This window comes from Melospiza georgiana, chromosome 9 (assembly GCF_028018845.1).
Source record: "Melospiza georgiana isolate bMelGeo1 chromosome 9, bMelGeo1.pri, whole genome shotgun sequence".
Classification (NCBI taxonomy): domain Eukaryota; kingdom Metazoa; phylum Chordata; class Aves; order Passeriformes; family Passerellidae; genus Melospiza; species Melospiza georgiana.
This window is the reverse complement of record NC_080438.1, coordinates 29307701-29324977: the sequence shown is the minus strand read 5'-3', so window position 1 is coordinate 29324977 and position 17277 is coordinate 29307701. Positions and strand designations below refer to the sequence as shown.

At 42.4% G+C, this 17277-nt stretch overlaps 1 protein-coding gene across 1 annotated transcript; it reads left to right on the top strand.

The window, feature by feature from the left end:
• The first annotated feature begins 2110 nt into the window (after positions 1-2110).
• Positions 2111-15383, top strand: TM2D1 (TM2 domain containing 1). Its single transcript, XM_058030449.1, has 6 exons — positions 2111-2389; positions 3652-3721; positions 6203-6311; positions 10613-10704; positions 13245-13318; positions 14516-15383. The coding sequence occupies exons 1-6, from the start codon at positions 2267-2269 to the stop codon at positions 14624-14626; spliced, it is 579 nt and encodes a 192-aa protein (XP_057886432.1). The 5' UTR covers positions 2111-2266; the 3' UTR covers positions 14627-15383.
• The last annotated feature ends 1894 nt before the right edge of the window (positions 15384-17277 follow it).

The window sequence follows — 17277 nt, the reverse complement described above, 5'->3', positions numbered from 1 at the left end:
GCTCCCTTTGGACACAGGGGCGTAGATTCAGGTGAATCTAATATGGGTAAAATAATATTTTTATAATAATATGCCCTTCTCAGCCTCAGCAGCGCAGCCCCCACCACTTCACAAAAAGGAATGGCAAAAAAACATAGGAAAACTCGGATGGAGTAAAGGGATTCCTCCACAGCACCCCAAAGCACACACACAACGTCACTGTGGCTTCCAAGACACAGAACACTGTCCAGGATGGCAATAGAAACAAAATTCTCCTCCTGCTAGTCACAAAATAGTGAACAGGCACCATTTTAGTTGAAATTAACTATGTGAACTCTGTGTGCTTTCTGAAACCTGTACATTAGTCTGCTGACTTACTAAAATTATATATACACGCATAAAATGGTCAGTTGATAAATAGAATTTTTATTGTGCTACACAGTTTCATGAGCCCTTCTGGTGACCTTACACGACCCCATTGGTTGAACGGGGTAACAGGAGGTTTGGAAATCAATTTCAGGTTGATTTCCCCTGTTCTGGCACGCGTTTGGTCTCACTGAGCGGTGTTTTGCTAAGAACACACCACTCCATCCCCATTCCGAAGGATCCTGAGCGCTCAGCTGCCCGGCCCCAACTCTCACTTTTAATTAATGTGGCGCTCGTGAGAAGTGACAATTTCCCTGACAGTGATGAACAGCGAGCGGTGTATTTATCCACGCGAGGGACGCGCCGCAGACAGAAGAGCCGGGCACTTTTCCCATCAGTGCACCTCTGTCTCCATCTCTGAGCGCTGAGTTCATCCCGGAGCGCGCTCCGGCCCTGCCCTTTTGCTGCCCGTCGCTGAGAGGAGTATCAATTTTCATTTGCATGCTTTGCCCGCTGAACTCCGGGCTGCCAATTCAGTTTATGCGAAATCTCCCCAAAAGCTGTTAGATGGCAATATTTCACATCGCTGGCTGAGCTCTTTGTCAGCCATCCACATGTTTTAAATCCGCGCTTCCACGGATTCCTGGACTATCTGGTACTTTCTTTGGTACTGACAGGCTCCAGACAAGTCACCACGCACCAAAATAATGCCCAGAAAACACAAAAGACTTCCAGAAAGGATGTTCTCCTCAGTACTATTTCAGAGTTGCTTTTCCAGCTTTTTAGGTTCGGTTTTCCAGCTTTTAGGCCCCTACTTGTTTTTCAGGAAACGCTTCTTGAGCAGATGTAAACTTGGGACAGTGGTGTTGCCTTTCCTGGGTGTGTTTAATCCAAAGGACCTCTCAATCTCCTGTAAACACTCCAGGATCCCTTAGCAGTTCATAAGTGGAAAACTGATGCCTTCAAACACCAGAGAAACCTGAAATAACTACAGTAGAAAAACAATTAATAACCGTCACGTTAGTGAGAATAGGGGAAGGTTTGTAATCACCACAAAATACGTTGTGAAGAGCAAATGCTGATGAAAAGCTTGCCTGCTCCAGGAATTCAGTATTTATTTAAAAATTGAAATACAGAGCATTTTTAACAATGCAGTTTTATGTGAAAACAGGTTAAGATTTTCAATTTATTTCTTTAATCCGACTGCAGTGGGTGTGCTGGACACAGTGTCAGCACACCAGGCCCACCTGGATGACAGGGGATGCATCAGTCTGGGTTAACCAGGTTTGGCAGGTCAGACCTTTAACATCTGCTGGGCTTTTTCAACACATTATTCAAGTTCTCAGCAAACTCCAGACACCAGCAGGGACACCCAGAGGTGCGATTTTGCCGGGTGGGCCAATGCTATAGCGTGGGTGTTTGGAAGAGCGGGGAGGGTTCACCTCACCCGGCCCCGCCGCTCGGTTCAGGGCGAGTCCGGCCCGCGGTGCCAGCACCCGGAGCGGCCCCAGCCCCGCTGCGGGAGCCGCCTCAGGGCTCCTCACGGCTCCCCTCAGTCCCGGGGCCCTCCCACCCGACATTTTTAGTGCGGGCAAGCGCAGGGCTATGCCGGAGGCGGGTGGGCGCGGCCATCTTTATTCGGGGCGCGACCCCGCCCGTCCCAGCGCCGGGCCCTGCCAGCGCCATCTTGAGTGAGGGCGCGCTCTGCCCTCAGTGCGGCCTCGCCCGCCATATTTAATGAGGTCACCCTCCACCACTCAAAAAAACCCTTAAGGTCCCCAAAAAGCGTAACCCGTACCCTCAGCAAGCCACGAACACCTCGGGATTCCCTCTGTTTCTCCCCGCAGCCATCGCGGGCTCTCCCCGCGGCAGGGCCGCTCCGCTCCTCCCCGGGTCAGCTGACGGCGGCGGCGGTCCCGTCATGGCCGCCCGGAGCGGCGCGGCTGAGGCGCTGGTCCTGCTTCTCCTCTGCTTCGCAGCCCTGGAGGGAGCAGCGGGCTCGGAGCCGCCGCCTAAGTGCGAGGAGCTGCGGCTGGGGCAATATCCTGAGCGGGGCCGGGGTCGGATCGGGGGTGGTTGTTGTGGCGGGGGGCCCGGTGTGAGGGGGGCAGCGCTTGTGCGGAGGGGAAGGGGCGGTGGGGACCGTGAGGGGCCGGGCAGGGCCGGGGGGTCGGGGAGAGCTCAGGGTGGGAGCCCCGAGGGGGTCTCGGCTGGTAGGAGCGGGTCAGGGCTCCTCAGGGTGCGGGAATTGAGGACACGGCCTCAAGCTGCGCCAGGTATTGTTCAGGTTGGACATCAGGGGGAATTTATTCACAAAAAGGTGATTAGGCATTGGGAAGGGCTGCCCAGGGGTGTGGAGGTGTCCAAAGAACGACTGACTGTGGCACTCAGTGCTCTTATCTGGGTGACAAGGAGGGCAGCAGTCACAGGCTGGACTCGATGGTCTCAGAGGGCTTTTCCAACCTAATTAATTTTGTGATTTCTGGTGGTACTGTATGTGCCCCAGTGCGTGCTTGAGGTGCCCTTCAAAGAGATTGCCGTGGGATGAGAGAGCCTGCTCTGCCACCTTACTTATTATTTGCAGGAGCGAGACGTGGAGACTTTGCCATTTTTTTCACCATTTTTTTCAGGAAATAATGTGTTTCTGTGCCCTGCACAGCTCCGAGGAGCAGGAGGTGCGAGGCTCCTGGCTCTCCAAGGCACCTCTTGCCCTCCCCAGAACATGTTGGTTGATGGCAGCTGACATTTTTTGATGATCAAAAGTGTCAGGAAAGCAAATCTTGGAAAAGCTTGCTTCACCTCCTGCTTTACTTGGCTGTGGGAGTTGAGACCTCTGGAAGTCAGTTCCTTCTCAGTTTGTTCCTGCACCAAATTCCTGGCGTTTCAGATGCTCATTTTTACGCGTTCGTTGAATTTTGCGTGTTCCCGTATATTAAATTTCCTCAACCAAATGCCTCAATTTCAAGGCACTGTGGTATTTAAATAAGGGAACAGGACCAGATGAGGCGTGTGCTACCTTGTTGCCTCCAAATACAGAGGCTGTGACTGATAAATATTGTAGTTCCTTTAGGTAGTGCTGACTGCAGCACTAATTAAACGTGGGGCTTATGCGATATATTGGTGTATTAAATTGGATTAGCAGATTTGCTGCATGGTAATGTGCTGCTCCTCTTTTGGGGGATGGGTAGGCACCAACATCAAGGTGCATCTTAAATCCTGGGGGTTTAAAGAGGGTGGAATAAATTACTGTTAAACCTGTTGTAGTGTTTGATATGAAAACTGTTTTCCTCAATTACCTGAACATATATGTGTGATGAGCCTAAAATAGACAATAGCACACAAGAACCAATGAATTGCACAAATCACACAGCATATGGTAAGGATTTCTAACTTATATATTGATTAACTACGTTTTTTTCAAGGAAGTGTTCAATTTACTCATTTGTGTATCTACTTGATGAGCTTTCTAAAAGATGGGATTAGTAATATCATTAGTCTGAAAGCCCAAAACACTTGTGTGGATTGGGTGCTTTACTAAACAGGAATAAATACTCTGTCTGTGATTGGTACTTTTGTAAGTGAGGTTTCTGGTAAATCTCTTCAGTGTATGTTACACCCTTTAGGCTCTGTCCTGCACCACTGTGATTAAAACAAACCATTCCTGTCATACTGATTTTGCATAGAATTATTAAAAGAATTGACATGTGACAGAACAGCCTTCAAAATCTTCTAATTTTTAAGGGTTTTTTTCTTAAGGCAACATTGTGCCTTCCATCATCACCAGGTTTTGGTGCATGAGGCTCTATTTTGAGAGCACATTTATTTATTTATGTTCAATTCTGACATACTTCAGAGCACAACAGAAAAATTCATAACTCGATTACTTATTTTCCTACCTGTGCTTAACTTTGATGTTCCCAGGCATTGAAATAAATGGTCTGTGTTTGATGGCACAGCAAGTTCTCTTTATGTGCACCCCTGATTTAAACTCATGGAATTACAGAATGGTTTGGGTTGGAAGGGACCTTAAACCTCACCCAGTGCCACCCCTGCCACGGCAGGGACACCTCCCACAGTCCCAGGGTGCTCCAAGCCCTGTCCAGCCTGGCCTGGGACACTTCCAAGGATGGGGAGCCCTCAAAATTCATCTGTGTTCATATTTGCTTCCTATAAGTGCTGAATGACTTTCTTCTGGGACAGTGAAGATTTTCCAAATAATTTCAGACACTGGATGGAAATACTTTGCACAATGGATCCTTTAAATAAAGTTTTTTCAGTTCTTTCCATCACTTTCACATTGTGTCCCTGACTATAAATGGGCAGTCAGAGACCAGAAAAAATACTGCACAGTTTGAGATTGATCATAATGAAGATTGTCAGTTGTTAAACTAATTACCATGTGATTGTATTTAATACACTGCACTTTTCAACAGGAGATAAGCTTCAGAGTAGAACAAGTGGCTGAATTAATTAACACTGTTTCTCTGTGCAGCATTTTTGCACACACACACACCAGTTTTTAGATCGTCCTCACAGTATCTGAATTGCTTATTTTCAGTATTACCTAAGTAATCAAAAGTTAATTTCTAGTTCATACTTGAAGCCCTACAATTTCTGATCACTTTCTGTGATCCCTCACCCAGACAAACAGGGGTTTAATTCAAAGCAGCAAAGTTGTGTCATTGAGTAGAAGGTTTGGAGTCTTTGGAGTGACACTGAGAAGAGAACAGTGGCCTTTCCTGTATCAATGTATCTTAACTGTGCTGGGTTTATTCTAACAATGGAAAAAACTTCCTTGCTTAATTTACTTTACCAAAAATAATATTTATTTTTGTAATTGCCTCAGATTAGGCACATTGGTCAGTAGCATCATGGAATGATTTGGGTTGGAATGGACTTTAAAGATCTTCTCATTTCACCCCCTGCCATGGGCAGGAACAACTTGCACTATCCCAGGCTGCTCCAAGCCCTGTTTAACCTGGCCCTGGACACTTCCAGGGATGGGGTGTAAAATCCATGTAAGATTTTATAGCAGTTAAGTCCACACATAACTCAAATCTTACTTCATTTTTTGGCCCTATGCAATATGGATAGGCATTAATAAAATCCATCTCTTGCCTGTGTGCATTACTGGAAAATCTGGAAGGAATGTTAAACCTGGCTTGCATTTTTATTGGAATTAACCAACAGGACTCACAGGTACTGAAAGCTGATAGAAAGTGGGTAAAGGACAGATATTTTTTCCTTTAAAACAACAGACTACAGCATTGGAGAGTGACTAATATTCTGGTAGTACATTGCAAACTTTAGCAGGTGTGAGTTTCTGCTGTGATTTCCTCTTTGGTTCCCCTAAGAGTCAAGAAAAATGGAATAATTTGGGTAGAAAGACCCTTGAGGAAGTTGCATAGTCCAACCTCCTGCTCCAAGCAGTGTTGGCACTGAATTCCAACCAGGTTGCTCAGGGCTTGGTGCAGTCAGACCTTGCAAACCTCCAGGGATGGTGATGGCATGACTTCTCTGGGCTACTGGTTCCAATATTTGACTGTTCTCATGATGAAAATCTTCTCTGTGAGTCAGCTTCAGATTTCTCATTGACTCATATTGAAGCCAGAGTGGAAATTACAACAGCATTGGGGCAGCAATTAGGTTTGTATATATTGCTTAAAATGTAGCAAAGAAAAACTACAAGTTAGTGGTAGGACTGGCTTAAAAAATATTTTAAACAAGTAATTGTGTGTGAACTGTGCTTTGTATCAAGACTTGCACAGCAGAACTTAATTTGTTTCACTTGTGTGTAGTCAGAAAACTGCTCTGAGTGTCAGTTACTGCTTAATATCAAATAATTTTCTGTCCTCAGTTCAATGTCTGCCAGCACCAAACATTACTTGCAGAGATCACCTTGGCATAGAGAAATTCTTTACAGGACGCGAAGTTGGATTTTACAAGCCCATTGAGTGTCGCAACGTGTGAGTACTCTTTGGATCTGAAAAACTCAAGTTTGTCCAAAATTGTATGCTCTGTTGGCAGGAGGAAAATAGAAGCAAGACAGAACCATGCACATTTTGCCCAGTAGTTAATCCTCTAATAAACACTACAAGGATGCAACACAGGGTCATGGCAAGGGTTGGTTTGGGAGGGATCTTAAAGCCTATCTCATTCTGTCCCCCTGCCATGGCCAGGGACACCTCCAGGTTGCTCTAAATGTGCATGCTCATATGGAAATCTGTCAGTCTGTCCTTTTTTTGCTGTTGTTTTGTTATGTTTGTGTCTTTGCTTTACCTTATTCTTTTACCTTTACTTTACTTTGTACTTCAGCTTGGCAAAATTTTGCTCCAAATGTTGGGGCCACATTTCACATGTGTTTAAAATCAGCCCAGTTGCTGGAAGGAGCTGCTGGGGACCCCCTCCATCCCCTTCCCTGACAGACCCCAGGACATCAGGGAGCTGCCCTGGCTTGGAGCTGCCTTGGATCAGTTCCCCAGTTTGAGTCACAGAACAGTGGCTTCAAGTGCTGCTGCCAGCGCAGGGATGAGGGTGACTCAAGGATAAAACAGAGAGGACAAAGGAGGGCTGGACAGGGCTGTGCTGCTCAGTGCTGCATGCCAGTTTAAAGTGTGCCTGGAGCTGCTGCTGAAGTTCTGTGATGCATGAATTGTAGGGGAGCTTCAGGATCTCTGCACATCCCCCCAAAATCTGTAACAGAAACTGTTTCTATTTTGAAACAACTTTTGTGTCTAATCCAATCCACAGTGCCTGTTTCTGGTACATGAATGATGGGCCTCCTTTTTGTAAAGCACATTGTGAGTGATGGAGAGCTCTGGCTACCAATAAATGTTCCAACTGGCCAGTGCTAATGATCAGCCAGCACCTGTCCCTGCCATTTGTTTCCTCTTTTTCTGGGATTCACACTGGAACCTTTCTCTTTTGTCCTGCTGGAATCTTTGGGAATTAATACTGGATACCTCCCTATCACTCTGCTGGGCAGATAACTCTGATGTGCTACTTGCTGCTCAGTAATTTGCCTAACTCAGAAGTACAGCTCTGCCTCTTAGTTTCATAAATATTTTCTCTGTATTTAGTCTTCTCAGCAGTCAAAGCTCAGCAAACTGAAGAAAACATATTATTACATCTAATCAGATTTAAATGCCAGCAAAGTAGACGTCAGTCACATTTTTGTCCAGAAACAATTGTGTTTCAGTCCCATCTGTGATGGGGGCTGAGGAGAAGATGAGCTATACTAGTTTAGTGAAATTGCTTCCTCTTTAGATTAGATGGTAATTTCTATGTTTGGAGGTTTTTTGTATACATATATTTTTGGTTTAGTATATTTTCTAGTAACACTTCTTAAGGGTAGCTTTTCTTTACATTTATTTATTAAAATCCAGGTCTGTAGGCAGAGAAATGTCTTCCTTCTTACAGTATTTGTTACTTATCATGACTATTATTTATAATGAATAATCAATGGTTACACTGCTGAAACAACTCGTTGTGACTTTTCCAGTCCCTCAGCTGTTGGTATGAGAGAAAGAGAAGGGAACCCTTTTTGGACTGAAAATTCCAGTAAAATACAACTGTGAACATAGATAGAGTTACACAAGGATGTCCTTCATAATGTCCTAAAACCAGTAAAAAATGGCAGCAAGATTAATATCACCATCCTTCATCTGTACACTTATTTAAAAAGTGGGCCAGTCACTGACAGACCTTTTATGAGGCACTTTAAATGTTACCTAAGTGTTAGAAATATTGTTTTAAGCAGGAATCTCCAGCTCACTATTACAACAATTGCCCTGCCTTTTCTGCTGGTTTTTGAAGGTTTTTCAGCATTGTACTGAGTTTTGGTAAAAACTGTAACTGTAGAAATAACTGCACCTCATTTAGCCAGAAAATTAGTGTGAGAAGGCATCTTCCCATGGCAGGATTGTCCCAGCATGGGGACAGCAGGTGAATCTCCCTCCCCAGCTTTTGTGAAGGACAAATCAGCATGTTGTCCTTAGCCAAAAGTGTAGTTTAGTTTTGGCTAAGTTCTGGGGTCTGGTTATTTTAGAGCAAGACCAGGAGATGGTCCATGTTTGTGCGAGTGAATGTGTTCAAGTTCAGGTTCCGTAGTAATAATTCAAGGAAAAGCTTGTAAGGTTGTTCCAGCAAAGAAGTACTGGGAGTCAAGATTGCTTAGGTTTGGCTTTAATCTGATGTTTTGGAGGTAGATCTTATTTTTTGGCCAAATTCTAGAATCCCCCAGATTGGCATTATCGTATATTTTATTTAATATTGTGCAGGCCCTGATGCTGCAGAGTTGAAATGTCCATTGTTCAAGTGTTGCCATTCCAGGGAAAGAGGCCGTGGAATGATAAAATTCTCTGTGAAATTCATGGGGTTCAGTGTGGACAGGTCTTTGAGCAGAGCCAAGAGACCCTGGAAGAGCAACCTACAGCAGCACCTGCTCTTGTCAACTGCTGTGGAAGAGCTGGGAGGAAAAGTTTTTAACTTGGCAAATGGAAGAAATGCATGCAGAAAAGATAAAGGCTGGATGAGGCTGAGGAGCAAGAGAAAATAAAAAGAGGAACTGACAAGAAATTGCATCTTTTTACCCAATTGTTGAAATTCCTTCAGATGCTCAGGATGTGTCATTTTCCTACTCACTGGTTTACTCTTTGTGCATGTTTTTGTCTGAAGGAGTAAGGCAAAGGAAACAGAGTGGATGCAGCCTTGTTTGTTACAGTGCTCTCGTGCTTCCCCTTCATACTGGATTTCTTCTGCCCGTCAGTTTGATGTTGATGAGGCTGCAGAAACTGTTGTGCTTTCAGAAGCATCTCAGTGCACAGGCAGGGGCTCAGTTTATTGCTAGCTGTGATCAGGAGCAAAATTAAAACGTGTTCCCATTTTTTATGTAACAGCTCTTTTTATGCTTTAGTGTCCTTGGAGGGCTGTTGACACTTTGTAGTTGATAAACAATTTCCAGCAGTTTACCTCAAGTTTTAAATAAACCCATTAGTGTTCTTTACAGTGGAAACAAGACAGTTCTAAAGATGATAATTTACGTTACATTGGGTTCCAGGAATGCCCTGTGTGTTCCGTGCTGCTAATAAACACCAAGTAACAAATACTGAGGTAAAAGTCACAGTTTAATCACTTAATGTTGCCATTAGGTTTTAAAGTCAGCAAATTTAGATAATAAGCAAAAAAGGTAGGTCTCTACTTGGCATTGAAAATGCTTAATAAAAGTGCTTGGAGAAAATGCTTAATAAAAGTGCTTGGACTTTTGTCAGCTACTGTCTTTTTGAGACTGTTTTATTCAACTGTCAACCAAGAGTTTAATTTGGGCCTATTAAATAATTGCTGGCACGTAGTGGTGCACGTATCAAAACAGTGAATTACTGAATATTTTTCAGTTCTAATTACATTTGGGTTTGCTGTTCAGGAGCTCGCTGTTGGCCGAGGCAGCAGTTCCAGCATTGAGAGCAATATGTTTTTAGCTCCCTTATTAGTGCAAGGTTCTCCAGCAGGGACTGCACTTACAGGTGGTTTGGTGGCTGCATCGCCCCAGCTGTTGGCAAGAATGGTTCCAATTAGGATAAGTCTGGAAAAGTCTGTTCTATCTGTTTATTTTGTATGACTAACCATGGGAAGCTTAACTTGAGAGCTCCTCTCTACCCCCATGCACCTCTGTGCTGTCAACAGTTCTTTTCATTGTGACTTTGTGCCATTTACAGTGTAATGAGTGAATCCAAGACTTACTCTTTTTTGTTGAATCCTTCCTGCAGCTCCTTCAGCCGGTGGCCATGGTTCATTTCTCCTTCAGATCTCGTGGCAATTACTGTCTCTGCTGACATCTCACCTGCCTGTCCTGTTCCTCTCCATTTGGCTGCGTGTGAGACTAATGCCTGCAGACAGTATTCACACACCTCCTGCCTTCCTGGCCTTGTCTCAGTAGGGCTGCACTGTTAGGAGCTGCTCTGTGGAGCTGGGGATGGATCAGCAACTGAATTATGTCTTGACAAGAAATCATCATTTAGTTTCAGAATAATCTGTATTCTGTAAGAGTACAGTTGAGTTGCAGCAGCTGAGGTTCCTTTATGGAGGATGCCTTCCCAGTTTGAAAGCTTAACATTATCAATTCCGTGGCCATTAATTGAAGATAAATAACAAGTCTGTTGTTTTTATTTAAAACCAGAGCAGCAGGAAAATGAGTCACTACTTTAACAGTCAAAAGTATGAGTGGATATATTTTGCAGTCATTATCTACATTGCTTGTTTCTTTTGGCAGAAATGGATACTCCTACAAAGTGGCAGTGGCTCTTTCCTTATTTCTTGGATGGTTGGGAGCAGATAGATTTTATCTAGGATATCCTGCACTAGGTAAGTTTATTCCTTAATTTTTTCTTTGAGGTAAATCTTATTCTTTTATTCTTACACTTGTATGTGTATACTCTCATTTTGAGTAATGAAGGCTGACAGTCACAGTTTTAATATTTAAAACTAGAATCCTTATTCATGGTCAAGTGAGACAAAGTGCTGCATTATCCTCAGCCTGCTCTTCTGCTGGAGTGCTGACAAATGGAGATGCAGTGTCCAGCAGATAAAATCCTAATAAGCAAATGTGGTTATTGCTACTCAAAGTTTTGTTTTGCATTGATGTTTTATCACAGCATTTTTTGTGAAGCACTGGAGCAGAAGTGGCTTTGCCTCACGTGCCAGCCTTAAATGAGACTTGACTTCACCAAGAAAAGAGTGGACAGATTTTACAGTAAACCTGGTGTTTTGGGAGACGGAATTTATTCTGACAAATGCACACCTTCAAGAAAACTCATGGGGTTAATAACAATTCTGCAGAAGCTGGGACTTCTAATAAAACCTCTCTCTGGTTTTCAGGACCTCATTCCCAGGATGATGGTGCCACTGGCTTTTAAGTAATGGAAATACTTTATTATGACAGGACTGCCCTCACAGCCTTGTTTCTGAGCTGGACAAAGGGAGTGAATTCAAGTATAGATAGGATGGAGCAGTGATGTGGAAAAAGCTGTATGTGTTGCTGTCACTTCAGCCAGAAATTTTGAGTTTCTGCCCATTAAATGCCAACTCTTTTAAATGACATTATCTGTCCTTTTCTATGATCTTGATTAACATCCATGTCTTTTATCCCTGGGATTCTATAATTAGCATTTACTTTGTCCATCTGTGTCACAAAAAGATACATTTTTGAAAGCAGTCAATCAGGTGCATTATTTATTTGTACCGCTGGATTTGGAGTAATATTTGCAGTAATTATTTTTAATATATTGTGGTAATATAGATTCATAAATCCTTAATTCTTTTGTAGAACTTCTTTATGGCTAATGCTTTAACCCTACTGGATTTTACTGTAGCCAGTAGCCAGAGTTAATATTTAAAATTAAACTCTTCCAAAGCCAGATTTTCAATCTTTTGAAAAGCAAATAGGTAAGAGTAGAAAAGAATAAAAATCATCCCATTGGATTCCTTTACAGTGGCTGATTAGGGATTTCTTAGGTCATCTGTGCCTTGGCAAAAAATGGTTAAGAAAGGTTAATGGCACTGAAATCTTTTTTGCAAGTGTAACGAAGACTGTAAATGCTCTTTGGTTTATTTTTTTCCCTTCTCTTTTGTTTAAAGAGCACACAAATACAAACAAGCTATTGAGTATAAAGAAATCAGGAAGGCAACCTCTTCCTCTCCCACACACTGTGAACCAAACCAGGAGTTATTACTGTAGAACAACACTATTTTTTCCCTCTGTACTTTAGAGCAGTTTATTTTCTCAGTGTGATCTGCTTGTAGGGAGGGAAGTGAGGAGGAAGAGAAAAAGCCAACTTTACCCTGCACTCCAGAAATAAATGCCAGGTTCAGAAACAGTTCCTCCATCCATTGCTGAAGTAAAGGTTCCAGGGACAGGGACACCTTCACTGGGTTGGCTTGTGCAGAGCCCCATCCCACCTGGACAATTCCAGGGATCCAGCCACAGCTTCTCTGTGCAGGCCCATACACAGCCCTGGGCGAGAGGAGGTGCTTTAGGGACAAGTTGGAGCTTTGGAGAGAGGGGATTAACCAAGATCTTCCTCTGAAATAATACTCATAAATAGATAGTTCTCTCTGGATCACATATACATCTATACATCTATACATATCTATTCTCATATATACAGTTCTCTCTGGATTACATTCATTGTACAAGAAACTATCAATATTAAAAAAACCATAAATTTAAGCCAGCCTCTTTTTTCTGAATGAAGTCTGCCTTGCAGGACAATTTCCAATAAAACATTCATCTGTCAGTTGCTGTTCCCACATATTTTCTATTAATCTTTCATTTATTTGTATAAAACCAAACATTTTTGAATACAAGTTAAAAAGAAGTGTTTATATATTTTTAATATATGTTCAAAAGAAATTCATATTTCAGCAAAAATGTAAAAATTATACAAAGGATTGTTTTCCAGAGTTGCATGTTCTGAAAATCAAATCAGTATGTGCTGCAACTCATGAGGTGGTAGAAAGTCTCTTTCTATTCAGAAGTAAAATTTTCAGCTCAAATTGGGATTTTTCTGTCTGTGCCTCAGTGAAAATATTTCAGTAACCTGATTATCAACTTTTGCTTTTCCTTGTTTAAGAATATTTAGATGTTAAAAATGTTACTATTCAAAATCTTTAAAGTGTGTTCAGGATGTAGAAATATGAGTATGTGGTTTGGTTTTTCCCCCTAACAATTAAAGAAGTTTAACTTTAGGTCTGCTTCTAGATAGATGCATATATATATATATATATATATATATATAAATACACACATTTTGTGGGATGAGGGGAGAGTTTGGATTTGATTGCCACCAGTGATGAAATCCCAGGGATTGCTTAAAGCTACATTAAATTTTACTTTTCTTTTTCAGGTTTGTTAAAGTTCTGCACTGTAGGGTTTTGTGGAATTGGGAGCTTAATTGATTTCATACTTATTTCAATGCAGGTAAGTCATGGCTTTCAAAACAAGATAGAAATCTGTGTTTTTTAAAGCTTTGATTTGATTACTAACACTTTGTTAGCATTTTGGCCTTAAGAACCACTGGATATTGAAAAATCAAGGCATTTATTTTGGCTCTGTTTGGAGATTGGTGTTGTAGAATATAGACACAAAATATCAATAAATTTGCTGTTGGAATTAAAACTTAGATTAGCCATCTATAAATAGTGACAGTGAATAGCTTGGAAGCCACAGCACCATAAATTCAGGTGGTCAGAAGCTCTTTGTGTGGGGCAGAGTCTTGGACTCAGCATGGGATGTCCTGCTGCTCCCAGAGCCCTCAGGTTCTGTGTTTGCCTGTGCTTTATGAAAGGATGACATTGCCACTTCCATTTCCCACCTCTCCTGCAAACTCAAGTCCCTCACCAGCAGAGAGCTGTGACTGAGGGATTCACGAGGGTTAAATCCCCAGCTGGGGTGACATCTTGTGACATCATGAAATTGCCAAATTGTTTTATTCAGCAGCGCAGCCATTTAGCGTGAATTGCAAATGGGCTGCGATGAGCTCAAAATCCATGGTGGGCATGGGAGTTGTTTCTGTGGGTTTGTAGGAAAATATTTTAAAAGTGTGCACTTTGGATCTGTCTTTTGTGTGCATTCTCAAACTCCTTTCTCTGCTCTGCAGTGATCCTGCCTCAGAGCACTTAACAGATCCAGCTGAGAGTATCTTTCATCTCTCCTTGTTGATCTCCCTGGTGACTCCACATCAATTTAGCACTTTCAGAACAAAAACTCCATGATCTTTCCTCCTCCTCTTCATTCCTTACCTGTTCAGTGTTTCAAAGACACTTGTCATCAGCCTAATTCTCTGCTGCCGACCATCCTTTGTTCAGGAAAAGTGGTTTGGAGCCCACTCATTTGTTAGGCTGGTTTTGTGCCTCAAATCCTGCTCGGATTAGCTGAGTCCCAGTGCCTGCCTGTGTGTAATTTGGTTGATTAGAAGCCCAGGGGAAATGTTCCTTCTGAGACAGTGCTGGCTAAAAGAGTTAAACTGCAGCATAACTTCAAAATAAATCTAGTTTCTGTTTGACTAATTAAGCATGACTAATTTTATGATGGGAAAATTAGCAGTAATTGAGACATTAGCACAAAGTATATATTTCACTTCATATTGAAAAGTCTTGGTTCTTTTTTCTGTTGCAGATCGTTGGCCCCTCTGATGGCTCCAGCTACATCATCGATTATTACGGGGCCAGGCTGACCCGGCTCAGCATCACCAATGCAACCTTCAGGAAAATGCAGACCTACCCCTAACATCCCTGACTCTGGCAGGGAGTGCCACAGACCCAGAGGTGCAGCTGGATTTTACAGCTGGATCCACTGGAATTGCTGAGGATTTGCTGGTCACCCCTCGTCAGAACGGAATATTAATATAAATGCACGGGGAACAAAGATGAAAAAATGTGAAAGTTCCTCGCGTTTACCTCAAAGGTGGAACTTTGGGGCTGCTCTGTTTCTGCGAGCAGAGGCTTTGTTGCTGAGTTACATCATCTGTGAAACGTGCAGACTGTTGCAATTTGCACTGATGTTGTGTCTGTTTCATTAGAGTGTTACAGAGAGCTGCAGAGAGAGTTGTTCATAATAAATACGCTGATATTTATTCCATTGAAATTTATAAGAGTTTTAGCATGGATACACCTGGGGGTCTGTCCATGTGGCAGTTTGGAAATTAACTTAAATATCCCCAACTACACAAACTGCCTTTTTTTCCCCCTCCTGTTAAGACCCAAATCTTAGGCTGGTGTAGCCTGTGAAATTGTGTTAATTAAAACAATTATTTCTAAATTTTAGTCAAGTTGCAAAATTTGGTCAAGTTCTGATCAACACTAGAAATATGGATGTGTAAAAAATAGAACTGTAGATGACATATCACAAAAAAAGAAGGGTGGATGTTGGGGTGCCCTGAGGTTAGAAAAACAAATAATTGTACTGCTTATTTTGATTTTTTTTTCCTTTCCTCTCTTGCAACCATCCATAGTGAAATAAATATTTTTTTTCTTCTGAAAATAAATTGGTGTGTGTGTGTTTTACAGCTACTGAGTGTTCAAAGAGTGAATTCCTCATACTACTAAAGCCCTTAAAAGAGTCAGTTGTGTTTCAGTGCAATAAATTCAGTATCTTTCAAAGCAGTTTGACCAAAGTCTTTTGGACAACCAGGATTTCACTGGATGTTCCTTTCAGGAAAAGTATGTACACACATACAGAAAACATGTCAACAAAATCTTCATGCTATTTGACCAATTTTAAGCATTCTCTTCACCTTCTAATGAAAACTAGCACTAACTGAGGGAGAAAGCCATGCCATAGAAACTTCTGTGTAATTTTTTTTTTACAAAAGTTTGGGCCTTTTGTTTTTCAGGTGAAACTTTCAACCTGTCATTAATATATCCACTATCCATATTTTTAGGGGAATTCCCAAGAATGAGATTCCTAAGTGGATTTATGAAAGCACAATTTGTGGGGTTTAGGCTCTTTTTAACCCACACTAAGCCCAGTGCCCAGAGAGCTTTGTAAAGAAATCCTGTTTTTAACCCAAATCAGCATAACCTGACATGTCACGTAATGAGAATAAACCACAAGGAATACTTTGTGCTTAACGTTAATTCTTCCCTTCACGCAAGAAAGATGTGGTTTTGGAATCCTTCCTGCCATGCATTTTCCTTGCGGGTTCAAAGAGACAGGAGCACTCTGTCAGCTCCATTCCCTTGCCTGATATTTGTTCTGTCTCCCTTTGCTCCCTCTCTCTCTGAATGCTCTTTGTGCTCATCAGTTTTGTTCCCTGAAATACTTTGAAAAACAAGACAGGAAGCGGATGGAAAATGGATGTTTGAATCAAGTAAAGTCTCCTGCCTAAGGTCATCCTGCGACTTGTCTGCTTTTTGTTTTTCCAACCCTGAAGCTTATAATGAAGCTGTGAAAATAAGAAGATGTCATGGATGTTATAATAAAAAAATAGCCTTGGGCGACTCATCACACAAGATTCCATTCTAAAATGTGTCTCCAGGTGTGCAAGTAGCAGAGGGTTTGACTTGGTGATTTCAGAAATCCAGGCTGTGCTTCGTTATCTGTAAAAAAATTCCAGGAGAAAATCAGGTGAAAATAGGATTTTAGTTCCGAGGTCCATGAGATTCTAATCCCAGAAGCCAAGCAGCCAGCAGAGAGAGAGAGCTGCTGCTCCAAGCTGCAGTGGTTGTGTGGGAAGAGAAGTGTCAGCCGGGAAATCAGAGCTGCTCTGGGATCCTTCCATAACGGACACAGCCATGGGTGACATCTCTTCTCCTCAGAAGGGATTCCCCTTGTTCCTCTGCCTTGTCCTGACAGGTTCCCACCCCAGCCCCAATCCTCTCCCATATTTTGGGAGTGAGTGCCACAGATTGCTTATTAACCTTTGGGAATTTCATGGGTTGCTGCTGGAGTTGTGTTCTCTGGATGAACACGCAATAAATGTTAATATATGTATAATATGTTTCTATCTGCTCCTTTATCTGCTCAGCTGAAGTGGGGAGAGGGTTAACTGAGCAAGCAGATAAAGCTGCAGGGCCAGGAGACAGTTAGTGAGGTCTTTGTTTTCATCTTGTAATTGTCAGATATGGCATGTTTACCATAAGGGCTGTGAAAAGTGTGATGCAAGATGTAAAGCTGTCCCACTGTGTTAATAATAAATTGGCTGCGGTAATATTTATCAAAATGTCTGTCCAATGATGATTTTTTGTGTTGCTGCCTGCTTCAGCCTTCTCCTGTCAATCAAGTTGTCCATCCCAGTCTTTCTGTAGTTCTGATTGCACTGCAATAATCTTCTCTCAGGATTGTTTTCCCCAAAACAGTAGCAAAGCAATGAAAACAATTAGACAATGTAGTATGTCCTCCTCCTGCCTCGTTCCCAGATAAAATGATATCTGCTGGCC

Coding starts and splice junctions, on each gene's coding strand:
- TM2D1 (XM_058030449.1), top strand. CDS start 2,267: ATGGCCGCCCGGAGCGGCGCGGCTGAGGCGCTGGTCCTGCTTCTCCTC. Junction 3,722..6,202: donor CACAAATCACACAGCATATG/GTAAGGATTTCT, acceptor TTCTGTCCTCAG/TTCAATGTCTGCCAGCACCA. Junction 10,705..13,244: donor TCTAGGATATCCTGCACTAG/GTAAGTTTATTC, acceptor TTTCTTTTTCAG/GTTTGTTAAAGTTCTGCACT.